A 25,475-nucleotide genomic window follows, 5' to 3' on the forward strand; every position below is an offset into this window, starting at 1 on the left:
AAATGCTCATCACACAGCACAGAGACATCAAATATCCAGTGAGTGGTTAACAACACTGAATTATTGATCACAGCAAAGAAAGCCAATGCCATTGAGCAAAGTGCAGTATCAGTGTGAGTGAGACCACAGACGAGCTTTGTAGAGAGACTGAGCAGATCTGGTTTAAAGTTGGAGCTACAATGGTGAAATGATTCTGGAAAAGTTGGAGCTACAACTTTAAACCAGATCTGCAATGTAGAATAGGAGCAGAAAGCCTGGCAGAAGAGGAGAGGTAGGGAGGTCAAGAGGGGGGATCGAGAGAGTTGAGACACTAGAGATACCCTGGGCTGAATGGTCAAGACAGTGACAGGCAAGATTGGCCACTTCAAGGGAAGGCTGGAGTAATAGTGTGGGATGAGAGAAACAAGGCAGAGCAAGTCTGATTTGAAGAGTACGAGTAGCACTAGCCAGGAATGTGACCAGGAGAGAGTTAAAGAGGAGTCCCTGCTGGAGTGTTCTCTCCTTATTCCATTCTCCAGGAAGAAGTATGCCTGGAAGTCTGAAATGATTCTGGAAAATGGTGCTTTTGGGGGATTTTGTAATTAAGGATTACAGCTTGCGGGTGATGGAGAGATGGAACTGTGCAGGAAGGAGTGAAGTGCTCCTTTATGTTTTTAAGAGGATTATTTTCCTCTTCTGGTTAATGGGGGGTTATTTTTGGATTTTTTCATGGGTCCCTTGTGTCCCGTGCATCGTTTTGTTCTGTGGGTTAACAATACTCCACAAGGCAGCTTAAATGGAGCATTAAAAACTTCTCAAATCCCACATGGGTTCTCAAGAAAGCATTTAAGTGATATTGCAAACATGTGGCAAAAGCTTTTTGCAGTCACTGTCAAACAAGCCAAAATAGGAACATTTTCAGCCTAAATGTGAAACATTACTGTACATCTGACACAAACATAACATGCTATCACTAGTTAACACTATCCCTGCCTTCGGTTCATTCTTCTCAGCATGGACTGAGAAGCTGGTCACGACCGATAGGAACACAGATGGATCGAAGTACTGGCAAATCGCAGAGGAAAACCTACTTAAGACCTACCACAATGTCAACACACAATGATTCAGTGCTGTAGAACTCCAGGACTAGGATAAAGAAGCAGGGACTTAAATATTCGTTTTAAAACACACTCAGTTTTTCTTGTTGTGATAAACAGGAAATTACATTTTATTTATCTATTTATTTTATTTATTTAACAAATTTTATTTGTTTTAGTTTTGTCATATAATGTAGCCATTCTCAGGAAAGCTGTGAATTATTATTATTGTTATTATTGAGCTCCTGGAGTAAAACTGGAGTAAAAAGGAAAATAAACTGCTAAATGTTTGTTTGATCTTCTTCTTACTGTTGTTGTACAATAAGTACTTGTTTGTCTCGGGAAAGACAAATAATCTCAGGAGCAATTGATTGTGATACGCATTCAGATAATACAGGAGATCCAATTGAGTGAAACACGAAACTTTATGTACATGCTCTCTATGGTGCAGATTCCCCTTAAACAACCGTACGGACTGTATGGTCATCATTTTGCCTCAAGGGGGTGTCGTGTTGTTAAAAACGGACCAAAGTCAGTTTCGGGCCCTTGGTTTTGTTTTTGAGAAGCGTATAGGACTCCGGACTGTCGTGGGTTCATTTTCCCGGTAGGGCCTGGTGCGGCTTAACGTCAGCTCGCCATTGTGGCTGACAAAATGATCTCAATTAACTTAATTGGTTAAATAAGAGATACTATTTTTTATTATTTGATTGCAACTAAACCTAATAAATATTTTGCAGTAATGGAGCGTGTAGCGTTTGTCACTGGAAACTGCAAATAAGTAGCACTATAAAGTACACACAGTATTTAGCAATTGCTTACAACATTTTATTTTCACCCTTTTCCGCCTTTTTGAAAGAGTTTGGGGCAAAAAAATATATTTCAAATATTTTTTTCAATATTTTCAGTATTTTTCAATACTATACTGTAGATGAATTGCCAGTTGTATTAATTGAATATAAGATATAAAATTCCATCCCGTTGTATTATTTAAAAAGTGTATATATTAACTTGTTTATTAGTTTGTTTGCTGTATTTTTAAGTTGGGTTTTTCCACAAATAACATTTGAAAACAGGCCATCAAATTTCTGTTTCTGTTATGTAAAAGATACCACTTTATCAAGAAAAGCCTGGTAACAAAGATATAAGTACAATTCTGAGAATGTCTGAAACGCCTGCTGGCTTTTTTTAGAAAACAGGAATTATTAAATTGAAAAGGAGACTGTTACAGCAAACGAACATTTTATTCCAGTTGCTTTTAGGTTACCAAAAACCCGTGGGTACAGATAACCGTTTCACATACACCGTGTCTTTACCAGCGAATATAAGTTTAAATAAATTATTAACAGCTATTTAAAGAGTGGACTGTGGCAATATTATCCATTTGAGGTGCAGTATAGTATCACAAGTCTGACTGTGGATTTTGCATTTATATGAAATGCGATTTTTGTGAATGTCAGTGTTTTCTATTTTTTGCTGTCTGAACAGTAATAAGGCAAGCCTCAGTGATGAACATATGAGGTCACTGTGTAAAAAATCTGGAAATTTACCAGCTGTTCTGCTGGTCAGGCAAACCGAGGTTGTAAGAGATTGGCCGCCGCCTGTATTTCTCGTCTCCTGTTCGCTAGTTCCGCTGTCAGCCTGCCTGAGTGACGGGGATCTCAGCCGGCCGAGGTGGGAGTGGTACAAAGGTTCGGCTTTGTATGGAAGGAAACTCACTAACTTTCAGTGTCTGAGAGGAGTGGGACAGATTCATCGGGGGTTTTGAAAAGCTTTGAGAGGAGTTCATTATTACTCTGTGAGTTTATCACCTTTTTACTACTTTCTTTCACGTGTTCTTTGTCAGCATTGTTATGAACTGCTAACCCTATTTTAACAGATGTACTTTCATTACTGGTGTTACACTACGGTATCTGGTGCTAAGTCTAATTACGAAGAAGCGTGTTAGATTTTATTTACATTTTAGACGCCTTTCTTGTACGCTAATATTTTTTTTTTCTGTTGACCATTTTCTTACGGACAACATGCACAGTATATATATATTGGTTTAATTTATGAAATAAAATCTTTAAAATGTCCCTACACTGAAAAATATGACGGGTTCTAGAAGTCATAAGTGAATGATTGGATGCTACTGTACTGTATTTCTCTTTATTCCTCGTAAGTATTTTTTTCTCATTTTCTGATTTTGCCTATGTACTTTGTAATTATTTTGGGAGAAAGTACTGTATGTTGCCCGACTTTAAAATAGTTAATATTTTTTTCCGTTACATTACTCAATATAATTAGAATAGTCTCCCCTTATCAGATCACTCATTGTAATATTATTTAAAGAAAAGGACGCCTTACAGTTTCCGGATAAAGTCGGCCAAGAGTCACTGACCACAGAGTTACCGCTAAACCCATTTTACACTCTGTAGAATTGTTTTGGGATTCTTATGTGCTGAGGTATAGTACTGTGCTAGACAGCTAGGCTACTGTTTCCATAAACTGGAGAACAAATGAGGAAAAAACATTTCTGTTGTAAAGTCACCTCTAGCTATCTAATCTTGTTGCACCTTTTTTAAATAGTGCACTAAAAAGTCCTAGAATTCAAATCTCAAAAGTAAAATATATTTGTTATCATTTATAACAGTGAAAAATGAACGTAAATAGATGTTTTCACGGTACATTTTACGTTGTCATCTGGATTCAATTAAACTTTCGTCAAAATATCAGTACAAATACTTTACCCTTTGGAACTTCTGCGAAGTTAGCACCAGTTCAGCATTCAGAAAGATTTTGATATGTTTTCGAATTGCCAATATTTTTTCTGTATCTATAGTTTATAGCATGTAGAATATCATTGTATCATATTTATATAATGCATTAATTGAGTACTATCTTTTCCAATGCGATGATTTATTTAATTTAAAGACAGGTTAATAGTTTTTGCAAAGGCGTAGCTGAAAAATGCGTTCGGGTGCAGTAACGTTTTACAGTGGGTATTTGCATTTACTGATTGTGTAAGGCTTTGCTTTAGCTAGATATTTCGTAATGCAGATTCGCCTCTGATGCGTATGCGACAATTTAAAAAGTGAAGTTATAATATAAACTGTGAGAATTAATCTTTTGTTAACTGGAACACTTAAAATAATCCTTGAGGTGCACTTAGCTACCTAACATCTGTTGTGTTCATTAGCCTCCTTTTTAATTTCCTAATGTTGTTAATCAAGATATCCTTTGTTTACAGCGGGACAATTTCCGACTTTTTATAAAGGAATTAGGCTATTTCCAGTATTTTCTCAGACGCAAGCAATTTAAAAGTGTACTACTAGGGTATACAGTAGTTGTGCATTTGACAGACTTTGACAAATCTGCCAGTAGAAAAAAAAAAGTGCTTTTGTAATTTATGCCATCCCTAGTCATCAAATTATGTACATTGTTTGGCTCTGTAACATTAACCACAAAATTAGAAGAATAAACAAAACATTTTAAATTCTAGCTAACAGTGTGATTGTCATTTAATACAAACCACAGTTCGGTTCAGCTGAATCCTCAATATTATAGTTTTGTTTCATGAATCGCATGACATTTCTCATTCGAAACAAAATCTCATACACACATTTTATAGTTTTATTAACAAAATGCCTCCCCTACACACAAATTGTGTGTAAAATATTATACAGTATATATATAGTGTGTTAACTAAAAAACACATAAACGAAAACTGTACAAATACCTGTGAAGTGAACTGTGTACAGTATATAGAATATTTGTAGTGACTTTTACAGACTTTTAAAGATATATATTTTTTAGACAGATGGAATAATTGGAGTTCTGTAGCAGTTTTTGGTCCTGATCATTACAGACCTACTTCTTATAAGGCATTGTATGGCATAAAAAAATCCTATCATACTCATTGTAAAACAGAATAATAATTTACATTCCAGAGAGTCTCGTGTAGAGAAAATAAAAAATCTGCACACAAAATTATTAATAACACACGCTATTTTTGTTACACATTAATTGAAGCAATACTTTGTAGACATATTTTGGCATTATATATTTGTATTTTATTGCAAGATCCCCAGAAACATAAATCTTCACATAAGAGTTTTGGAATAATTCCCTTGTCTTCTTCCCCAGCAATTTAAGACACATCAAGGCTGGATTGGTGTGGACAATCTTGTCTCACGGACCCTTTCAGAAACCCACAGCGACACTGTCATCAGACGGGGACGAGTTGGCCTGAACTTCTTGACACTGGGTAGAGAAAAGTCATCTGGAGTCCTCAGTCATGGAGAGAGCCACCCTGCTCCTTCTCATCATAGTGCTGCAGACAGGTACATGTGCTGGCGGTCTTCCTGCTAAATTCTCTCGCAAACCTCACAACACTGGGCAACAATAAAATGTAGTTGGTGTTTATATAGCAGCCGCACAGTTTTAATCTGCTTTTGCATCCATCCATTTTAAAATTATTTTATCCAATACAGTGTACAGTTGCGATCCCGGCAAGAAAAAGGCACAATGCAGGATACACCCTGGATGGGACGCCAGTCCATCACAGGTGACACACACTCACACCAGGGCCATTTTCCCCAGAAGCCAATAAACCTACCAGCATGTCTTTGGACTTTGGGAGGAAACCAGAAAACCTGGTGAATACCCATGTGAACACAGGGAGAACATACAAACTCCACACAGATAGGACCCCAGCAATTGAACCCAGGACCCCAGCGGTGTGAGGCAGCAATGCTAACCATTGCTCCAGCATGCCACCCTAATGTGGGTCCTCATAGTTTGTAAAGGTTTTTATTCTGCTTTGCTACAAAATTGTATTGACTTTTCTCTGCAGTGAGTTATAATATGAATATAAAAAGCTCCCTTATATAACGGGACAGAAGATTTCTCTCCAGGATTCCTCAAAGTGTTAAAGCTGAAGGAGAAAAAAACACATTATTGTCTAGTTTTTCTTTGCTCTGATACTGCATGTGCTAAAGATAAAGACACGTGAACAAAACATTTAATTTCAACAGATTGGATGAAGAATAAATAGAAGTAAAAGAATGTGGTGTCAGTGAGGAAGAAAAATGATTCAGTCTCGATATCAAATAACCAACATCTATGAAGTAAAACTTGTTACACAGACACTTTCCTGTAACAATGCAAGAAGCCTGTAGGCTGAAAACATTCACCCCAAATACGCAATTCAGAAGCAATGTTCCCTCTAAACTGTGCGCATGTGCACGCGCACACACAGGTTATGAAACCAGCGCACATGGGAAACTGAACTGCGCATAAAAAATGAAATTCCCCCAAAAATATGATAATAATAAAACAAACATGGTCGTCAATTGAAGAATGATAAATTGAGCAATGAGACTGGCTGCGAGAGGCCCAACTTGGCTGTGTGCGTTATTATTGTGACTCGATCATCGATATCTATGCTCTCGTAGTCTCGTACCTCACTGCTCATGCTCGCTCGACACTCAGTCTCTATGACTGGGCTCGTTGAATCGATGTTCCGGTCTTTTGGATCTGTAATGTGTATATATTTTATCTCTCCCAATTAGGGCAATCGGTGCCATTTAGCTGTGCTACTTGGAAGTATTCATACTGAGAATCATTTTCATTAATGCTCTGAGCTCGGAGCACTAGAACAATTTAGTCACAATTAATGTTTTTCTATAATTCCAGGACTTGATTAACTAGTAAAACAGAGCTGCCTATTTTTGGTTCACAGGACCTGTTGTTATTATATCATCTAAACTGAGCTTTCTGTTACCAATCTGAGCCTTCAGGAACTGTACTAGTTTTACCTTATTTAAATTATTTACTTTTTTGCTCCTGAACATGGTGCAGATTTAGCATCGTTGTTGAACATTTTTTTTCAAGCATCTCAAAATATCTTTCTAAAACCTGAAGACAATGAAAGCGTCTGGTTACGGAAATCAAAGGATCACTTTGGGGGTCGTTTAGAATGTAAGCCGGAAGACAGTGTGGCTCAGAGAAGCAGGACTGTGAGGCTGTGTACTACAGCCTGATGCTTTCAGCTTCCTATGTGACTACATTGGAACTGAGAGTGATGGATTGAGTTAGGGTAGACCTGGGGGTAAAACTGTTTGCTGGAAAATCCTGTCTTGCCTCCTCCCAGCTTTAGGGTGATTCTCTAAGACAAGGGTGGGCAACTCGGGTCCTCAAGTGATGATTTCCTGCAGGTTTTAGGGGCACCTTTCAATTACCTCCCTATTAAGACCTGGATCTGACTGGATCTTATCCACTTAATTGGTTCAATTAAGTCATTAAGGTCTGCGATGGAATGAAAACCAATACCAAACATGGCACTTGACGTTGTCAGTCTCTCCGATCTCCAGCCTTGCTCCCTGGCTGGCCACAAGGCCGCTGTCTTCACCTCCCCACAGAGTTCAAAATGCGCAGGCCAAAAGAAAACTACAAAGCATTTAGCAGAGTGGGAGGGGAGAAGACAGAACAAGGAGCAAGCGATCCAGCTTAGGAGCCATAGAGGCCCTCCATCCTCAGGAAGCTAGACTGGACGGGGGCATTATGTCACCATCAGATAACACAACACAAGGCTGACAGGGAGAGACGACGGCTTCTTAGAAAGTTTGGGAAAAAAAAGAATTTCCCTACTAAATATGGTGTCTGGAGTCTAAATAAGCATCCCCCCCCTTCACAGAACACCACACTGGTTGTCCAGACTGGGTGGCAGTGAGACCTACCGACGCGACCAGTTGTCGCCCATGGAGACTGATCTCTATCTCTATCGCCTTGCAATTAACAATCTGCTCTCTCGTCTGTTTTTTTTTTTAAGCAGCCAGTCCCCTGCGTTTTTCACTGATATATAAGGCAACTGGTGATGTTGGGTTCCTTGGGGAAAGTAAGGGCCAGAGGTGTAATGATAGGCATTGAGGTACTATATGTGTACTGCTTTGAGAAAGTGGGCTAACTGATATGCAGAGGTAGGAATGTGAAATTTAGCAGCTGAAAATACAATGAGAAGGCCATTAATAATTAGAAATGTATGATTCATATTAGCAATATTAAATTAAAAAGTATCTGTTTTTTGTTTATGCCTGGAGAGTGTTTAAAGCTCTGGATTTTCACTGATCATCTGGTCTGGTTTGACCAGCCCGAACCCATTTGTGGATCTTACAGTAGACAAACAGGTACATTGTCCCCTCTTCCCCCTGTTGTAAAACAAATACATTTTTTAAAACACTCAAAGGTGGGAATAGAGTATGTTAGCCTCTACAGCTAATTATCTCACGTTGTAGTCTTGTGATCAAACATTGTTTTCTCATAACTCCTTTCGTGCTCCACTTTGAAATAAACCCATCAGGCCAGAGCTCAAGCAATGATGTAACCTTACATTACTGTTAGCGAAACAATTGAGGAATGAGGACAAAATGAGGACATTTTTGTGATACAATTTAAATGCAATACAATAATTGCAAAACAGATGGATTATATACACATTTTTTGTATACACTTTTAAAACACCTTGTGTGTTTCTTTTCTTGTGGTGAAATTGCTCCCCTGGGGATGAATAAAGTATTTTGAATTGAATTCAACTCTATCAGAATCCAAGAACGCTAGTGTCAGCTGCTAATGATGCATTCAGTTTCAGCTAGAGATGTTGTGGACATTCAAAGTCAGGAGTCCATAAGTGTCCCTGAGACCTGCCTTGTGTCTGGTCATTGCTAATGTCTCCTCATTCTGAGAGGTTGAAGAGCTATTTTAAACATTCTACAGCTGTGTGTGCCATGCGATGGACTGGTGTCCCATCCAAAGTGTATCCTGCCTTGTGCGTTTTGCTTGCTGGGATATGTTCTTGTTCTACTTGTGACCTTGTATTGGATGGAATACATTTTTTAACTCAAATTCTTCCTGGAGTTTATTAAAGTTTAAGAATTCTACAGTCACAGATGTCCTAGTTCCTTTCTGTAATGAACATTTCTCAATGATTCAGTCAGTAACTTCTTAATTTTTTCTTTTTTTTTAACGTTTGCACTTTGGTTCTCCTGAAAGAGACTTTGTTAGGGGTAGCCCAAAGTTAGCGGTTTTACCCAGGGCAGTGTGAATTTTTTGCTCTAGCAAGCAGCAACAATGAATGAGTTAGAACTTGTGCAACCATCTTAGCATGCTGCACTAGCAGGAGACAGGTAAGCTCACAAGTCTGCTTGTATGTGTTACTAATGACATGGAAATCAAAATTTGTTTGATTGTAAAAAAAGATGTGTGAGAACATTTTCAGTTAAATATAAATATGTATTATTTATATAATAAATATAGATATAATATTTATAGTTAAATATTTGTACAATACAACTTCTACAAATACGTCCGTGGAGTTCTGAAACAAGTTCAGAATGTGATTTACTGAAGAAAAGAAAAATTTTGCAACCTTCCAGCCTTCAGGGAAGGTCAATATATTTTTTAACATTAAAAGGAAGCTGACGCTAAATTTAGCCACAAAATTAACAGGCTTCCTATTTAGCTCGCTGACACAGGAAGAACACAACAAGTGAAAAAGCCATTGATGAATGTCACCCAAACTGTGGAAAATTACAAATACAAACTTGCAAATACAGACAGCTCATTGGTGGTCAAGGATATAGTAGAGAGAAAACTTTAGGTGTGTGCAGTACACCAATTCTATATACTGTAGATAACATTTTCAGTGATAATAATAAAGAAAGGTTTGACAGCCAGTGATCAAATTATTTCAGCAGGGCAGTGCCTTCTCCCTGGGAAGTAGAGGGAAATTCTGATTTTTCCCTTTTAAAAACTTGTATTTTCCTGGATGGACGCAGGCACATGGACAGGTGTCTTTTGTTTGATTTAAAATGTTAGAATGTTTTAATAAAATAAACTTTGTCTCTTTTAATGTATTTGTAGTTAGAGAAATCTTTAAGTGTATTTTTCGTAAAGGAATTGCCTTATCGAATTTTGGCGTAAGAACACTAAACTTTTTAAATCAAACTTGTAGCTCAAGGTTGTTTTTACAAATTGTATAAAACAGAGTGACATGAGGCTTGCCAACTGGAACTTTTTCCAGTACATAAGATATAGTTTTCTAATTCTAATTTGTCATAGCAGCGCGTTCCAAATGCCTCATTAGCACTGTGTTTGATAAACCCAGCAGAATATTCCCAAACACACCAGTGTCAGCAGCCGCCATCTGCTTGGATAAGCAATGCAATTTACAGTTGTTATCTTATAAAGGCATCCAGCAAGACGTTCAAAGGGCTGAGATACAGTAGGAAACAAAGGAAACAAATTCTTCAGTTTCAGATGTTTTGGGGTTAAATGTCCAATTGTTATTCCTCTTAGAGATGTGCTTCAGAAGCATGGATCTTACAGGGAATTGTCGAAATATTCTGTGAGATTTTAATAACCTTTTCCATTTCATAAACCATTTGGTCCATTCTGTTTGGTGAATTTCTTATTTAAATGAAGTGAAAGCAGGTGCTGAACACATGATTCACAGAGATATACTGTACTCTATGAATGGATGAATGAAAGAGAACTCTTTAGTTGCAAAAATGTTACAAATAAGAGGAGGTAATTCAACCCATTATCCACTTTACCAGCCACAAACACCATAAAAACTAGAATGATCTGCTCAAATGAATTTAATCTTTCCATATGCCAACAGAAGCACACTACTCCAGGAATACCTACGATGCATTTTAAAACGATTTAAGAGAAAAAAACTGAAGGTCAGCTTTTTACTTTTTGTCCAGGGCTCCGTAATGACCATTTCAAACTTAGATTGTGATTTTGTTGAAATGACTTGAATCGGACTCTTTCGATCAAATCCTTCCTCTGAAAGAATGTCTGTGTGTTACTGGGGAAGAGAGGCGTCATAGCAGTGGGACTGCTTGGGGACACTCATGCCCTCTGTCAAGCTCTGATAAGAACTTGTTTACCTTCCTGTGGATAGTGCAAGCTCAGTGTTCGGCCAAGGAAACTCTGGGACAATAGGTGTGCATAGTAGAGGCAAACTAGACCCCACCCTCCCACTCCCCAGCTTGACCTTGGATTCAGGGAATTTATTCAGTCTCCCTGACTGACACTCGGTCTTGCTCTTGCTGATCGGTCTTTGGTAATAACTGTCTGGCTGCAGTATCGTTACCTTTTTAACATGAATGGATGTTTGTACCCGATTTGTACGACCGTACACATATCAGTACAAAATAGAATTAACCCCCCCCCACACCACTGTTCAAAGACATGCTGGTATGTTAATTGGCTTCTGTAAAAATTGGCCTTGGAGTGAGTGTGTGGGCGTTTGTCTCTGTGTGTGCCCTGCGATGGACTGGCGTCCTGTCCAGGGTGTATCCTTCCTTGAGCCCAGTGCTTCCCGGAATAGGCTGTGTGCAGCCATGACCCTGAATTGGATAAGTGGTTATTGGAACTGATGTGTCATGATGTATTGTATTTATAATTAAGTTAAGTATAGTAATAAAACTGTTACCAGATAAAGTAGAAAGTCACTTACTATCTCTGTTGGATCATATAATGCCGGAGTTAATGGAAAACTCATACCAAAAAGTCATATAAAAAATAACCTTAAAAATGCAATTAACAAAGATTTGTTTATTCAGTGTCTACTTAAACAAATGTAGCTGCTATCTTTATGCACTTTATTGTCCATTTTTGTGTGACTTGACATTACAGAAAAGTAGGTTTGTGATTGTAACTGTGTTAAAATCAAATTTGCACATTTTACAATACAGTTTACCGAGTCTGGTACTCAGTCCAGACTGCTAGAAGGCAAACAGGTGTGTTGGAAAAATGACAGTACTTGCCAGGTGTTCATGTTTGTAACTGTTATGATTATTTCTACCATTCTGTGGTAAAAAAGATGGCAGCCTTGCTTTTTAATATAAATTTTAATTAAAATTATATATTGATACCCATTGGGCTTGCCAAGAATAGGAAGCCAGGCTTCCAATATTAATGGTGAAATCAGAAGATTTTCATTGTTTCAATATTTAAATGTGTATTTAGTTGCAGTTTTTGCAGTCTGTTATATTTACAGAAAGCTTTCATTAAGAAAAAGTTAGGTCTTCTATTCAGGACGTGAGTTTTTTTTTTTTGCATTTCCCTATCAGAATTAGACAGCAGGCTTGTGTTTTTAATCTAAGAGAAGCACAAACAATAATGCACTTCCTTGGCAAGGCTCTCTGTGAGTGGTTGTGGGTATCAGCCTGCCTGCTTGGGTGATGTGGAAAGCAGCTCAATAAAGGAAGTCACAATTTCCAGCATATGGATAGCTGCCTACGTTTAAAGTGTCAACTTTGCACATGGGGATTGTTTTATGTTGAATGAAGATCGTCTAAAGAAAAAAAAATGCAGTTTAGAAGAACCACAGTGTTTTGTCACATTCCCTTGAATACTTTGCAAGCCGTGCTTTTGTTTGAGTTACTAAAACGTGTGTCCTGTATAGAAACCGTCTTTTTTCTGTTGAGAAAACATCGCTTATAATCACGTTGTTTCTGGTCTCCCAGTTATTTATCAAATTCATCTGAAAATGAAACAATTCTTATTGCAAATATAATTTACTTGCCCATTGTACTGTCTCGGAGTTAAAAATGAGATCTCATTAAGATCAGAAAAAAAGTAATTCAAAGAGATCTGTTTCTTTCAATAAATTTCCTCTGTGCAAAGAGCATCTGTTATATGCTGTGGGATGACTTGCTTTATTAAAAATTGTCCCCGGACAGCTGAGCTTATTTTCCTGTTTTGCTTAATTCAGTCGAGTGGATGCACTTTTTGTTGTACCACTTTTTGCCCAGGATAATTTGAAATTTAGGCAAACTAGAATTTTAGACATTATATTTGCATCTACCATGGGGAAAAAAACAACTTTGTTTTAAGGGATATTGTTTTGAAAATGATCCCTTAAAAAGATCACAAATTATATTTGTTTTATGCCATTGATTAGAGAGATTTTTTTTAAGTAAGCATTTGTTTCCATTTAGAGCTTTGTAAGAAACATTGATTGGAGATAAAGGTATATGAGCTTCCTAAGTTAAGACACAAAGGAATTGTGGTATTCTCTGTAAACAGTCTGACCTCTCCAATAGCACAACTATCTGTGTGACCACCTGCAATCAAATGACGAGGGGTCTCTCTTGGGCAGGTGATGCTGAGTATTACAATGGTGAATGTTCTTGCCATGTCAGTAAAGAATGCCTTGGGAATATGTTTGCCATGTGACATCACGGTAATACTTTGTGGAGCACCAGGCAGTACTTGAATACTCTGAACTCTTTAGATAGCCATTCAGAATTGTCACTTGGGGATTGTTGTTTCTTCTACTACGATAGCTGGCCAGCTCAACAAATAGCATATGTTTTAAAAACAGATACCCAGTAGTCATGCCATATCATTCGCCATACCGCTTTATACCATACGGTGTCGCGGGAAGCCGGAGCCTACCCAGCAAGCAACAAGCACAAGGCAGGGTACACCCTGGACAATTTAGAGGCCACCGTAAGGGCTGAGGGGGAAATTTGGCCCAGACACGGGGTAACTCCCTATTCTTATTGAGAAACACCCAGGGATCTTTAATGACCACTGAGAGTCAGGACCTCGGTTAAATGACTTATCCAAAATATGGCGCCCACTACAGTATAGTGTCCTCACCACCATACATTACACAGGGCATTAGGACCTGCACAGACCACAGGGTGCGTGCCCCCTGCTGGTCCCACTGACACCTCTTCCAGCAGCAACCATAGCTTCCCAGGAGTCACCCAGGTACTGACTAGGCTCAACCCTGCTGAGCTTTAGTGAGAATCCAGTTGAGAGCTGCAGGGTGATATGGCTGGATCCCCAGAAGTATACACCAAAATAAATTAAAACAACTGCAGGGAAAAGCAGCTAAATTAAAAATAAAACAAACTCAGCAAACCTAAAAAGGGTGCAGTTCTGCAGATACTGCCAGAATGTGGGGATCTTGCACTGTTTGGCCAATGTGAAATGTCTGTGTTTGTGGTAATATGACTGTGGTTCAGATAAATCAAAAATTCTACTTTCAGGTCAATCACAGATTTCATAACATAAAACTAATAACTCTAATTGGTTGTTTGACAATTTGCCTAGAGGGCACTAATGACTTAAGAGCATAACCCTAAGAAGTCAGTTGCTAATTGATCCAAAGAGCTCATATACCTGTTTCTTGAAAATTCCATACTTAACATAAGCTTTTGTGCAAATAAGTGCATCCTGTTCTTGATTTTAAATGCACTTCTTCTTAGTATAACTGGCAAACAAGAAGCTGCCATAAACTGACAAGATTTTAATTTACGAATGGTACTGTAGGTGCCACAAACTTTTCACTTGAGTCTAGACCCACGTGTGATTGATATCATGTTCTATATGTCTTCAGTGACTATATAAATATTTACTTCTCCCCAGACCTGAGTTTGGTTGGAATGCTTCTGTGTAAACAATGTATTCATGGAATAGAAAATTGAAGGAACAGATAAAAATAGATGAATGGAATCTTACGGCATTCATAGCTCAATTAACTGGAAATCACTCAGCAGGCTTGTTGGCATTTCCTTAAAGTCACAGTGCCATTGAGTGACAGGGTTTTAAATAGCCAGCACAAAAAGACTTCATGCTTTACTTTGTCTTTAATTTATACAAACAGAATGAGCATATATAACACTGTCATTCCACTTGTGCCTCTGGACATTATACTTTAGCATAAAGTGCCCCATTAGGACAATACCCTGTTGATAAGACCACCAAGCCAAAGCCTTTAATCAGCAGCCTCTGTGAACATTATTAATTCAGAACTGCATTAGATAAGGTTTTGGCTCATATGCAGTCTTGATACTGGATATAAAAACACAAACAGGACATATTTTCTGCAACAACAGGTGAAGAGCTGGGTGAGCTTCCTGGAAGAAATTAAGTGGCTGTTAATTAACAACTGCCTGCAAGTTTTGCCACTCCATTTTCGGGAGCCAAAGTTTCCTGGACAGTACCAGATTGGCGACATGACTTGTTTATGTCCCTTTTGTCACGCCAGAGCCTTTCAGAGGGTGCCATCATTGGGCATGCCGTCTAAACAGGGCATTTCCTGTTGCCCCTGGAGACAGGAAGCTGCAGTGGAGGCAGGGGGCTGGCCTGGGAGCAGGACGAGCTTTGCTTTAGAACTGACTTCAGAACAGAGCTCTGTCTCATTCCCAGCTCTTGTCACAATGGGATAAAGCTCCTAAATCTTTAACAGCAACATTTCCAACCAAAACATTACATACAATAACTGACACTATGTTTGACTACATGATAATTATGTATGTAGTTATGTATGACTTCATGTTGTATAGTCTGCTTTTTAGTGTATTCCTCTGAATCTTGTGCTTATGGCACAAAACCTCAGTAATAGCTTTACTGCACTTGTTACAGAAATTTGAGAATGTTTTTGTTGGAAACTAAATCAGATTTCATCATTGAACAGACTGACACTTTTACAGAAAGCAATCTAAATACTGAAACTAGAATTTTGTCTTTTGTAGTCGTGGTAGAGTGGAATGTTTAAAACTTCTGAGCAGGAATCCACAAGGAAGTCTGGCTAAAAAGAGGATACATCAGGGACTAACTCCTTCCAGCATCAAAGTCAAACAGAAACATAGAGATCAGGGCTAAAAAGCCAGCTCCTGAAGCCAAGATAGGAAATTGGAATTTGGCTTTGTATCAGCCAAACAGATCTTACAGTATCTGTTCATAAAGATGAATACATTTTGTTCAACTGCAAATGAGCAGTGTATTGCCTTTTACATTTATATTATCTATATAGTTTTAGAAACCAAAATAAAAACACAATGCATACAAAAAAACACACTTTTGATGATAACATCCTGCTATGTAAAAACAATGTAAAATCAAGATGGCATAAGAAACAAATACTACATGCATTGACATATGAGCTGATGTGGTGGCACAGTGGTTATCATTACTACCTCATTTACCAGAGCTTGGGCCCTGGGTTCAGTTCCTGGGGGCCTCTCTGCATGTAGTTTATACATTCTCGCTGTGCTCATATGGGTTGCACCCCACAGTCCAAAGCCATTCTGACAGATTATTTGGCTTCTGTAAAAATTGGCTCTGATGTGAGTGTGTGTGTCCATGTGAATGTTCCCTTCAGGATGATCTCTGCCTTGTGACTTTTTTTTTTTACTGGGTTAGGGACCAGCATCCTGTGCGACCCTATACGGGATAATGTGGTTTAGAAAATGGATAGACTTAAAAGAAGGCAAGGTTTTCGTCGACTAATTCTCAAGAGATATCTGCTTCCGCATCACCTTCAATATCACAAAGTGTCTTCTGACTACATTTACACGTAGCAGTAATTGAGAGTATTGAAGATCAAAATATTTAATTGCATTTTATTGATGGAAGTTACTGCCTACAATATCACACAATTCTGCTATTCAAAGCTTTATTCTTTATCTAAACATATAACCAACTGGCTGAACACATCCCCTGAATGGAACTTATTAAATGATTACCAAGCCCCTTGTCTTGAAAATAAATCCAAATTCCATGGACTGTTCTATTCCTCTGCTTTAAGCAATATGTCCATAAGAAATGTGTTAAGTGCTGTATCTCACAAACCTAAGTAACGCGAATCAACAAGAACCACTTGTTTGCCAATAATACCGTTTTACATCTCTGCTTTGTCCTGTCTGGAAGTATATTAGTTAAGGCTGTTGTCTAGGGCCTGCTTTCCAAGGTCACAACCATTGAATCATGACAGGCGTTCAGGTCCACTTGCTGAGAGCTTGTGACGCCACCTGTCCTATAGAAAGAGCAATAGGGCGCTCTATCTCTCTCAGCACTCAGTCTAGAAGGGAGGCAGTCACTGAGCCAGGGATAGTGTAGGAAACGACACCTGACCCTCATTTCCTAAGGAAGGACACTGTTTACTTCTTGGGGAATATTTATTGACCGCCAACAGGAAACTCCCTATAGGCTAACGGAGCTCTCGGCAGACGGCAGTCCTTGCAGGGAGCGATTAAAAGATGTTGGCAGCTTTCATCAGAAAAAAATTCAACTGTTTCCCCTCGGGTTTCAACAATAGGGCCAGACAGCCCCCCTTCCCTGTACATTTTCACAACACGCACAAACACCCATAAATAGTAGAAACCTTCATCCCCCTGACAATGGTAAGACAGTGGAAGCTTACGCCACTGGTGGCCTTTTTATTTGACTATCAAGCAAAATTGCCAGTGTGTTTTTGTCACCTTTGAATTGTAGCAGTAGCTGTTGTGTCACTTGAGGATTGCAATTAAGTTGAGAGCCAAGAAAGCATCATTTTGGGGTGAGATGAAAGAGTCTTTAACATATGAATGCTGAAAGTTAGGACTTGTAAGGATAAGATAGGTTTCAGCAAATATCAGCAAAACTAAAGAGAAAAACTGAATTGTGTTAATTAATAAGTATTTAGACCCCTGAATTCATTAATTGCAGTATTACCATAAGATCCACATTACTGTACCGTATTATAGGCGTAATAGTTATTATATTCAATCTTTTTGGGTAAGTCTCTACCAACTTTGTATACTAGTGCAGTATAGCTTTGGGTCATTGTCCAGCTGAAAGTTGAATTTCCATCCCAGTTTTAGATCTTTATAAGACTGAAGAAAATTATCCTCTTTGGTTTTGCCGGTAGTTTGCTCTATCCAATGCCTCCTCAAAACAGCCGAGAGTCCCAGTCCCTGTGTTGGCCAAATGTTTGTAGTATAACCTAAATGCTTTGTTGGACGTTCCATGTGGGATTTTAAATACTTTTCTAGTTCCATATAAGCCTGTTGTTTGGAGTGACCACATACAGTATATTGCTGACCCATGAACGTTTTATTCCATCTCAGAAAATGATTTTTATGAGTCTTTTAAAGTTAACATTGTCTACACAATGTCTTCCCTAACCAGTTTCCTCCTAGGCTGGATATTCAGAGCTATATTCAGCTCTTGATAAGAGGTGATTATAGAGTTGATTTAAAATGATGACTGCGAGGGTGACATAATCAATAAAGATGGATGTATTCTTGCTGATTAGTCCGTTTAAAAATGTGGTATTGTTGTAAGCATGGTTTATAACAAAATCTCCCTGTAAAAGGGTCAGATATGAGGCCAAGTATAGAACAATGTTTGTACAGTGTATACAACAATACAGCTCATTAAATAAGTATTCATTTTACACTTTTACAGGATTGCTGACTGCTTGCACACCAAGGGAGGTGACAGGAAATGAAAATGACTTCATCAGTGTCACCGAAGCTTCAGTGGGTTGTTGGAGCTCATACGCCAACAATGACACAGAAGTGCACATCCTGAACTTGGAAATTCAGAATTCTGATCAGAATGTAAGTTGTCATCTAACTTTCTCCAACAGACTTCTCTCTGGAGTTTCCAGTTACCTTGTGTCCCTCAAACTCCTGGAGTGCTGGAGTACATAGTGACACGCTGGTCTTGTGGAGCCTTGTTGGTTTCCATGTTTTTCAGTGCTTTCCCCATTTTTTCTTATGCTTCGACATAATGGAGATTTCTAGTGCCTCAAAGTAAAGCATACCTTTCTACACTTCTATATGGGGCAGTTGTAACACATAAGGAACTGTACACAAGTCACTAAACCTTCAAGTGGGTACAGACCCTGTAAATAAAATACATTCACAGGGCGAAATCACAAATTACTGTATGTAAACAGTCAGAACTGCAAAGACTGCTCTCAGGGTACGTTTATCCATTTAAATTGATACCAGATGATGCACAATTGGCCAAGACACCCGTTTTATGGCACTTCACAGTAGCTTTTATGCTGTTGTCTTTGACAAGTAGAAACATGTGGTCATGCGCTGTATCCTTGACAACAGCTGCTTGAAGATTGTTGCTTCTTCTCCAGGGCAAGAGCTAACAGTTACCATATGACTATTATCATGCAATCTGGAAATCCCGAGGTATGAGAAGTGATAAAGAATAAAGTCAACCACTCTTGCCTTTTTTTTATACAACTAAAACAACAAGAGTAAAATCGCTTTTCCAACCTAAACAAAAGTGTTTTACTTGGAAGTTTGTTGACAGCTGTTTGATGGGAAGCAGAATTATTTTGCTGACTGTGAATAAGGTTTTAGTACTTTTCCACAGTAGATACCATACAACAAAATATCAGTTATCAGGACCTCCCAGTTTCAGGAGACGTGATACTTCTAGTGTTTTTCACAAACCCTTGTTGACTTAGTGGAATTTTCAGCCAACTAACTGCATAGACATTTCTGGATTTTCTTTAAACATTGCATTGGAATGATCATGGAGTCACTGTTCATGCACCATCTGGCAGTACAGTATGTCACAACTGAAGAGCACAAGAGAGATTACAAGTAAGAGGAGGCTACTCTGCGTGTTTGGTTGTTATGTGTGTCCTACAGAGGCAGACTCTGTAGGACACACATTTTTCAAGGCACATCACCTACATGCTGATACAATTATCCCTCCTTATAAAACTATTATTATTATTTTGTTCTTCTAAAACCACTCATAAGGTGAAAATACATAAAATGTAAGTTAAATACCCATTACGTCCCGTGTTATAATCTGTGATTGGTTCAAAAATGAAAAAATATTAATCATCCTGAAAGATGCACAAAATCAAGGATCTTGGCACTACTTTATGAGTCCAGCTCATTAGTGAAAATCTACCTGTTAAACGGGGAAAAAAACAGGAATTACTACATCTCTAAGTAAAAAGATTCAAATATAATATGAATATAACTACCAGGCAAGCCATAAAACTAAAGTTCCTATGAATGCATTGCTGTTTAACATACCTCTTAATGTTTTGTTGGTTATTAATGCTATTTTGCTCCTGTGTTATTTTTACTGCATTTAATATTAAAAACGTTACATGTTTTAAAAAGTGCATTAGTTGAAAACCCCCCTTTACATTTAGATTTAAAAAACTCCCATTTAAAATTGTCATTATAATTTCTCTAAGCAGAGTTTCTAAAACAATGAAATACATTTACGAACTGAAGTACGTTTGTAATTTTTTCTCTCTGGGTATTGTTGGCATTTTTAGTTGAATTTTTAGCTACACTAGTGTGTTGATTCAAATCTTTTTTTTTACACTACTCGAAAGGGAGTCATCCAGTTAAAGTGAAATATTAGATACCACAACTGCATTCTGTGTGGATCACTGAGAGTGAACGTCCAGCTGGAATTTTAAATATGATTCTTTGAACCATCCTGTCTCTTTGCTGCTCCAGTTTAAGATCTTGCCAAAAATGCTGTCTTAAACTGCACGCACTTTGCAGACAGGGAGACAAATGATATCTGAACAACGGGGCAGTGCTGACTGCTTCCCCAGACCTGACTCCAGAAATTGAACATTTCCCTCTGTGGCCAAAGCTGTAAACAAGACAGATGGAATGTGGATTTTCTGAGAAAGCGGGAGAGGATGGAAAGGAGAGTTAGGGGCTGGCTTTGCGGTTCAAAGGGGGAGTTGTTAAAGTCCAGTTTGATGTCATCGTTTGGCACGCAGCTGGCTCCTTGGCCTGGATCCTAGACCAGAGACTGGAGCCGTCTTGGGTTAGGGGACAGAGAAGAATTACGGGAAGCCAGTTTACATCAGCAGAGCCAGCAAAAAGAAAAAGAAAAAGAAAAAAAAAAGGCACTCAAGAGGAAAAAAAAGTCAGTCAAAAGGAAAACAATTGTATCTTGAAAACACAGGAACAAAAATAGCAAGGGTGAGTGAGCAAGGGCCTGCTACTTTCATTGTTCGAATGAAGAGAGTTAGAGGAGCAGGAGAGAGAGATGAAAACTGGGAGGGGAATCTGTTTTCTGTAAACAGTGTGTGGTTGTAATGAGCAATTCCTTCTTTTTTTTCTTCCTCTGTTCTTGAGGAATTTGGTATTTGAATAGATTTTGAATATTAAACACAGAAATTGGTTCAGTCCTGTTGAGGCCCATAAATTCAGCTGGAGCTTTCTTTTAGTCTTTTGAGTTCTTTGGTCATCTTCACTCATTTCAGTCTAGATGATCAATAGTTTAGCAATCATCTAGTCACCTTCTTTCTTTATTAGTTATCAAATATTTTTCAAATAACTAACCTTTTAGACTTTTAATTTCCCAAGAAATTTCAGGATATAAGTTAGACTTTGGTTTTCCCCTTCCTCTGAATCAGTGATGATGGTCTCAACATTTGTCAGTTTCCTGTCTCTGAGTCTAATTCAAAGACAGTCTGCCTGCAGTTTGTTTAAATGCTTTCACATGCAGAGAAAGACATCTAGCCAAGATATTGTTTTAATATAAGTGCATCAAAGAAGCAGGCTTTCAAAATTCAACCCACACACAACACTGTTGCAAAACTACAGTATTAATGCTCGCTAGCTTTCTGGAATTACTGTTGAGGGCTGAGTTTGTAAGTTCTGATTGAACTATTGGAACAAAAAATGTTTAGCTTAACAGTGTTATCCATCCAGGATTATACAATAAAGATTTTAGTTAAAAAAAGTAAACTATAAATCCACTCAAAGTTATTTGTGAATATGGGGATTTACATTAAATTATATTTTTATAATTTAATGTATGCTTCAAGTTTGTGTTAATGTTTTTTTAATTCCTGTACTCTTACACTTCATAATAAAATCATTTTTGAGTTAGCAAAACCACAGCCATCTATCTGTATAACTAACACAGATATATCACTGAAAGTGTCTTGGTCTAACCAGAAATACACCTGTCTTTGCCCAGGCCTTTTGTGATAGATTTGTACATTTACTACTGCTAACAATCTCAATCACTCATTACCTTACTGAAGTAGTTCTAACAAACTTAAAACACTGAGACTAAAATGAAACAAAAAAAAGGCTGAGAGCAGAAAAATGCCTAACCACAAGCTGCAAGAAATAAAAGGGAAAAGTTAACTTGGCAAAAAATACAACAACGTGACTTCCTAAATCAGTGCAAAAGCATTTCTCCAACAGAACAACAGAATGTCTTAATCGCAGCTGTGATTGCAGAAAATTGGTTTGGAAGTACATTCTCTCTAAACTGACATATGTGGAGCCAAACACAAAAAGTATGCTATTCTTACACATACTGTATATAGGGGAACTGCAACACTATTTTTATATTTCGGGGCTGGGAAGATCTGAATTGATGAGAGGATTTCAAACCACAATTAAAGTAAAATGTACACAGTAACATGTAAAACTTCCAATTTACTGTACATTATAAAATAGATGAAATTTCCAGGTATGAGCAGTGCCATATTCTGCGATCCAGAATGAGGCAACAAAACTTCCAGTGACATGAAACGGCCCTATTACATTGTGATTTTCATTTTTAATCCAATGGAAATATTGTTTCTGACTTCAGAAATAGTTTTACTGATAAATGTAACTTAGTAGTTAACTCTGCATGCAGATCACATTGGAAACTTTCTTCAGTGAAATGTCTGCTACACAGTCGGTGCTAAATTAGTCCATTTTTTCCACACTGTCAATGAATTTATTTTGTTACCGATATTTAATAACCGATCTGAGAAATTGGGGCTGAAGATCCATTTAAAGCAGAATGAACTGATTTACTGTTGTGCTTCCATATGTAATTACTAAAGATTATGTGATTGACACAATGTAGTTTCTGATTGAGTTGAGTCAAATGTCAATCTGTGCAGACTCTGGGCAATTACTACAACTTTACTTTAGACAGGACACTTTGCTTCTGTGATGCATGAGAATCTCTAATATTTTGATAGGGAATGTAGTTTTGGGAGAATATGTGCTGCCCTAAAATATCTGTAATGTTATTGCACCATTGTGATATAATTTATGTTTTTAATCGAACATTAGAACAATAATATAGTATATACAGTAAATAGTATAATATTAACATGGAAATGAAAAATTATTCTTGCATAGTTTTCATTTCATATGAATCCTTTGTGAACAGGCATTTTACAGTAAAAAAAGAAGCGATGAGACAATATTTGTCACAGTTACAAAGTTAGATCTGACAAATTGCCTGTAAATGATTTAATTAGTAATTTTGATGTTGAAATAAGGAACAGCTATACAAAATCTACTTCTCATTTTGAAGTGCTTGGGCAGCATTAGCATGGCCTAAGGTCGTAAGGCCAAGGGTTATTAAGCCGTAGAGGCACAGAGCAAGGAAGGGGAATATTTGGAGGTGTCGAAGACTTGGGTCTTTACTTGGGTTAGGAGATTCAGCCAATGGAGATCTTTTATTCAGAGATATTTATATCAGCTGAAGGGGAGCGTAACACAGAGAACGTTTTTCCCCTAGCACACAGTGAAGTTACACTTTTCCTTTTATATAGTACATAAAATGTAGGTGAGACTTTTAACATATCAAAGGAACACACAAGGCACAGGACACTCACAGAAGTCTTTCAGACACACTCAAAACAGGACAGAAACATCCAGCACATCAAGCATCCTGCAATGTGTTTTATTTCTTTCTGATAAAACCACAGGCCTTAGTTGCAGGAAGACACTTGTCTTAGGTGCAAACAGAAAACCTCTCCTGTGCATATGTAGCGGAGCTAGTTCGGATATGGTGACGTCATCGCCCTCCCTGCACGTAGCGGAGACCTCAGCTGCCTGGACTGGGGGAGGTCTCCTTTAGCTCATGCGGCAGGTTCCCTGTTGCGTTACACCGGAGACCCGGGTTTGTGCCCCAGGTGTTGCGGGACGAAACGGGTGGCAAAGGGCACGAGCCCGCGCGGAACCTCAACAGTCACACATAGTCACTGTCTTGCCCCTTCCCAAGAGATCACCACACACAGTTTTCCACAGTGGGAATGTGGAGCATCTTCTGAACAGGGCACTTGTGGTTTTTCATATAGTGGTGAGTTAGAAAAGTTTACATTCCTGTCTATTGTTGGTACATTAGAAATGGTGTTCGCCAGCCTGACCACACAAGCATTCGTGGTTTCAACAAAAGGCCTAGGACGTTTACACGTGTGGAGCAGCACATCACAGAAAACAAGATTTTCTGTGGGTTGCTTGTGAATTATATAATATAATATTATATTGTGAAATATGCTGTGGATCTAGAAATGATAGCCACTAGTCTCTCTCTCTCTGCTGTCATTACTGTAAGAGATTCACTCTGTGGGTTAGCTTGGTTCCTGTTCTATTCAAGGACAGGGCAAGACCAATCATTTGGCGCCAATCGCACTTTAGTCATGAGGTGAAATTAGTGACATATGCACCCCAGAGACAGGGCTAGATGCCAGGATTGTGCTGTTTCGTGTGTGTGTGGCCATGAGTGATATTTCCTCAGACCATTTGGGTGATGGGTCAAATGATCCAGATTTACAGTGAAAACACACACATGCACAAAAATGGGCAATGAGTCATGGAAAAAGAAATTCTTCAGTTAAGCGGGGCAATTACACAACACAACACAACACGGTCAAGGTAGCGAGCTGTCATCAGCCCTACCCAGTGCAAGTTGGAAGGGGGACGTTCTGTACTGAAAGACAATAGGGAATCCCCACTGACTGAGACCAAGAGAAGCTAAACTTAGCTCCTTCATTGAAAAGCGGCACGCTCTAGTTTGCCTTGACCAGGTGCGCTGCTGGTTAAGAGCCTTTGTTCATTGTGAGCTGCAATATCTGGTCTCCCTGGTTACAACAAATAGTGCTTTTTTGGACTGTCACAGGATAGCAAAATATAAACAGCACCTTGTCTGTACAGAATGGCAAGTAGAGAGTGTGGACAAAGTGCTTCAGCAGAGGAAACGATTGCAGCATTTCTCTTTGCACTTTGACAGGATTACATCTTCTGAAAAAGCGAAACTGACTAGCTCACTAGAACCAATATCTTATTCTAGAAGAAAGAAACAAATGTTCATTTTTTAAAAACACAAGAAAAGTAAAGAAAAGAGAGGAGGGCATTCAGCCCACCTAGCCTGTTTCATAACTTAGCAGGTACGGTAATTGATTTCTTCCAATCATTTCTTGAAAGAAGCCAGTAAATTAGCTTCAGCAAAGTTGCCTGGATCCATACTCTCATCATCTTTATGGTCTTCTGTTCAGAGATGACTAGAAGGGGAACTGAATCAAGCATTCAAAATCCTTTTTTTTATTCAGAAGGTTGTGGGGGTAATGAATATGATACCCAGCAGGGCTATTGAATATGATACCCTGGATTCTTTCAAGAAACAGTTATATGAGATCATTGGATCAATCACCTGCTAACTACCGAAGGGCTAGCATTGTAAAAAAGGTTGAGCAACAGAATTGTGGTTGAGATGGAGTTGATGGATAGTTTTAGCAAGATGGAGTTACAATAATCTAAGTGGAACAATATCAGGGCTTGGACTGGCAGTTATGTTGAATTGCTGGAG

The 25,475-nt window shown here is 38.4% G+C and overlaps 1 protein-coding gene across 1 annotated transcript in view; it reads left to right on the forward strand.

The window, feature by feature from the left end:
- The first annotated feature begins 2,760 nt into the window (after positions 1-2,760).
- LOC138224996 (endoglin-like) overlaps positions 2,761-25,475 on the forward strand; it is a 36,552-nt gene continuing 13,837 nt past the window's right edge. Inside the window, exons 1-3 of the mRNA XM_069183453.1 lie at positions 2,761-2,871; positions 5,202-5,398; positions 18,312-18,466. Coding sequence (XP_069039554.1) covers positions 5,353-5,398; positions 18,312-18,466 — 201 coding nt within the window. The 5' untranslated portion in view covers positions 2,761-2,871; positions 5,202-5,352. The remainder of the gene's footprint in view (positions 2,872-5,201; positions 5,399-18,311; positions 18,467-25,475) is intronic.

Source organism: Lepisosteus oculatus, chromosome 24 (assembly GCF_040954835.1).
Source record: "Lepisosteus oculatus isolate fLepOcu1 chromosome 24, fLepOcu1.hap2, whole genome shotgun sequence".
NCBI classification, from domain to species: domain Eukaryota; kingdom Metazoa; phylum Chordata; class Actinopteri; order Semionotiformes; family Lepisosteidae; genus Lepisosteus; species Lepisosteus oculatus.